This window comes from Pundamilia nyererei, unplaced genomic scaffold (genome assembly GCF_000239375.1).
Source record: "Pundamilia nyererei isolate P.nyererei 1_Seehausen unplaced genomic scaffold, PunNye1.0 scaffold00469, whole genome shotgun sequence".
NCBI lineage: Eukaryota > Metazoa > Chordata > Actinopteri > Cichliformes > Cichlidae > Pundamilia > Pundamilia nyererei.
This window is the reverse complement of record NW_005187870.1, coordinates 226,056-228,515: the sequence shown is the minus strand read 5'-3', so window position 1 is coordinate 228,515 and position 2,460 is coordinate 226,056. Positions and strand designations below refer to the sequence as shown.

The 2,460-nt window shown below is 42.4% G+C and overlaps 1 protein-coding gene across 1 annotated transcript in view; it reads right to left on the bottom strand.

The window, feature by feature from the left end:
* Positions 1–6: 6 nt before the first annotated feature.
* The window catches only part of LOC102201593 (protein FAM134B-like), a 6,114-nt gene continuing 3,660 nt past the window's right edge, over positions 7–2,460 (bottom strand). Inside the window, exons 2-4 of the mRNA XM_005753837.1 lie at positions 1,804–1,874; positions 1,235–1,358; positions 7–1,126 (exon numbers count right to left, since the gene is read on the bottom strand). Of these exons, the coding sequence (XP_005753894.1) occupies positions 624–1,126; positions 1,235–1,358; positions 1,804–1,874 (698 nt within the window). The 3' untranslated portion in view covers positions 7–623. The remainder of the gene's footprint in view (positions 1,127–1,234; positions 1,359–1,803; positions 1,875–2,460) is intronic.

The following is a 2,460-nucleotide window of genomic DNA, read 5'->3' as shown; positions in this document are numbered from 1 at the left end:
TTAGCCTTTATTTGTGTAGCTTTTAACAAAGCCGACTTAATCCTTGCTGTGACTTGACTCATAGGCGTAATTAAATGTCTAATTTCTCTCAGCTCTATGTGAAGGACCAACCCAAGGAGTAGTAGTGGAGTAGTATGTCACAAGATTTGAGTCTTATGGGAAGTCAGCATTTGTACTGTATTACTTTGTACTACACTAGTTTTGCACACTTGCCACATAGCGACACTGTAACCTGAAAACTACGCCTAAGTCAATTCAGTGTTAATTTGAAAGTCATATAAAGCCTTATAAACGTGAGTGACCAGCCTCCACCTGACTGATAGCAAATAATAAAAGTATAAATTTAAAAAATCCATACGCTTGTTTTCAGATGAGCCTGGATCTTTCATTAGTTACTGAAATCATCTTAGAGGCCTCAGTTTGGTCAGCCATTATTAGGGTATATGGTGTGGTCTCAGCTTTGGGCTACTCTGGTTCGATTAAAAAAAGACAGCACTATCTGATCAGTTCTGTAGATGTTTGCTTAACAGGAAGAAGCTAAATTGAAACTCTATAAAGTTGCCTCCCCTCCACATGTCCTCTGGAAACCACACCTCACCATCTGCTTTCAAACTTTTCATCCGTCAGTGGCGTTTAAGGAGTTTGGACAAGAAGCCAGAAGAGGCGGGACTGTCGGTCTGCACCTCTTCTTTGGCTTTGGCCTTCTCTCCGAGGCCAAGCTCCCCCTCCAATTGCTCCAACTCTGACTGGTCCAGCAGCTCAAAGTCCTCCACCTCGCTGTCCGACTCCTCGGTCAGCTCCAGCAGCCTGCTCGATTCTGTGAGTCCCGCCCGCTTGGGGTCTTCAGTTGGCGTCATGAAGCTGACTGCTGCTTCTATTCTCTCCTGGATGGCAGCTGTGACTGCAGCGGTGATAACTTCACCTGCCATCTGGTTGACCAAATCGAGGGCATTGGTGGACTGGTCTTGAGGTTCGTGCTTGGATTTGATTGGATCCTGGAGCCGAGTTGGAGGTGAAGCAAGGCCGAGGCTGAGGTCGTCGTCGTCGTCGCCATTGGTGGTCATGCCATTATCAAGTGAAGGGAATTCAAGTAGGCCACCAATGAACGGTTCTTCTCTGTCAAAGTCTGATCAAAGTGGCCCCGACACAAAAAGGAAGAAACACCAGTTACCTAAATATGTGAGACACAAAGTAGCTCTCGGCGTCAGTCAGAAGAGCGTCAAATGAAACTTACCCTCTGAGTTCTCAGTCTGTGGTGTGTGTCCCTCTGACAGGTTGAAAGTACCATTGTCTGTCCATGTGACATCTGACACCTCTGTGTCCGAGACAGACATCTCTTTACACACTGTGGAGTCGAGCTGGGGGAGAGAGACACACGCAGACGTCAGATTTTATAGTGCAAACCCAGATCTGAGCTGGTAATTGGTTGACTCAGACAAAGTGGTGACATCCGGGACTAAAAGATGAAGCCGCATAACAACTAAGTGCATGAAACTGCAGAATCCTGAAGTCACTTGAGGCTTACAAGGCATACAACACATTCTTTCTGCATTGCATTCATTATATTTGCACAGTGATTTGAACGCTCTAATAGTGAGCGTGACAGGGAAGTGCACTCAGTGAATTCAACCAGCAGCTCAGTGTTTGGCATGAGGAGAAAAACTTTAAAGCATTTCTTGCCATTGAATTTGTCCCATGCTGATGGTGATGTGGATCATGTGTACTGAATTTTACTAGCTTTAACTGGATGCTATCAGTCAACAGAGGCATAATTACATTAAGATGAGAAGATGATTAGCCAACCTTTGGAAACATAGAGGAGAGGTCTGACTCAATGCCTTCTTTCTCATTCTGAGCCTGCAGGAGTCGCTTTTCTGAAAGAAAAAAAAAAGAAAAACACGGATAAGACTGATTTAGTTCTCTGGCAAAATACTGGATAAAAAAGGTAAACTGATTTTTACATGATAACAAATCTTTTTAATGTTTACTCGCTATTTAAATAAGCATTTTTATAAAAAATCTACTCCACATTCAGTGTACATTTCTACAATAGTTCCTACATGCTATGCAGCATTTCACAATAATGTCAAATCTAGGTCAAGCCGTGACCTTAATGTCAATTTACCTGCACACTTAACTTTGGGTCAAATGAAAAAACAGTCTTAATGAACTGCAGAGCAGAAACGACAGACCCTTACATTATGCTTGTTATGTGTTGTTGAGATATATGGCTCATATTGCATATGCCAAAGGTGGCATTTAGCAGTTGCAACAAAACTTCAGTTCAAGTTTTTAAAGATTTGTTCTGGTTAGGTCTACATAATAGAAAAATAAAGGTCATATAGGTTTGCAGCAGTTTGGCAGGTAGTTGTCTTAAAAAAAAAACCACATGGTGAGTCACTTCCTGATCTCATGTCCTTGTTTGGATAATGAGTAAAAACAAATTGCATGATATTTACC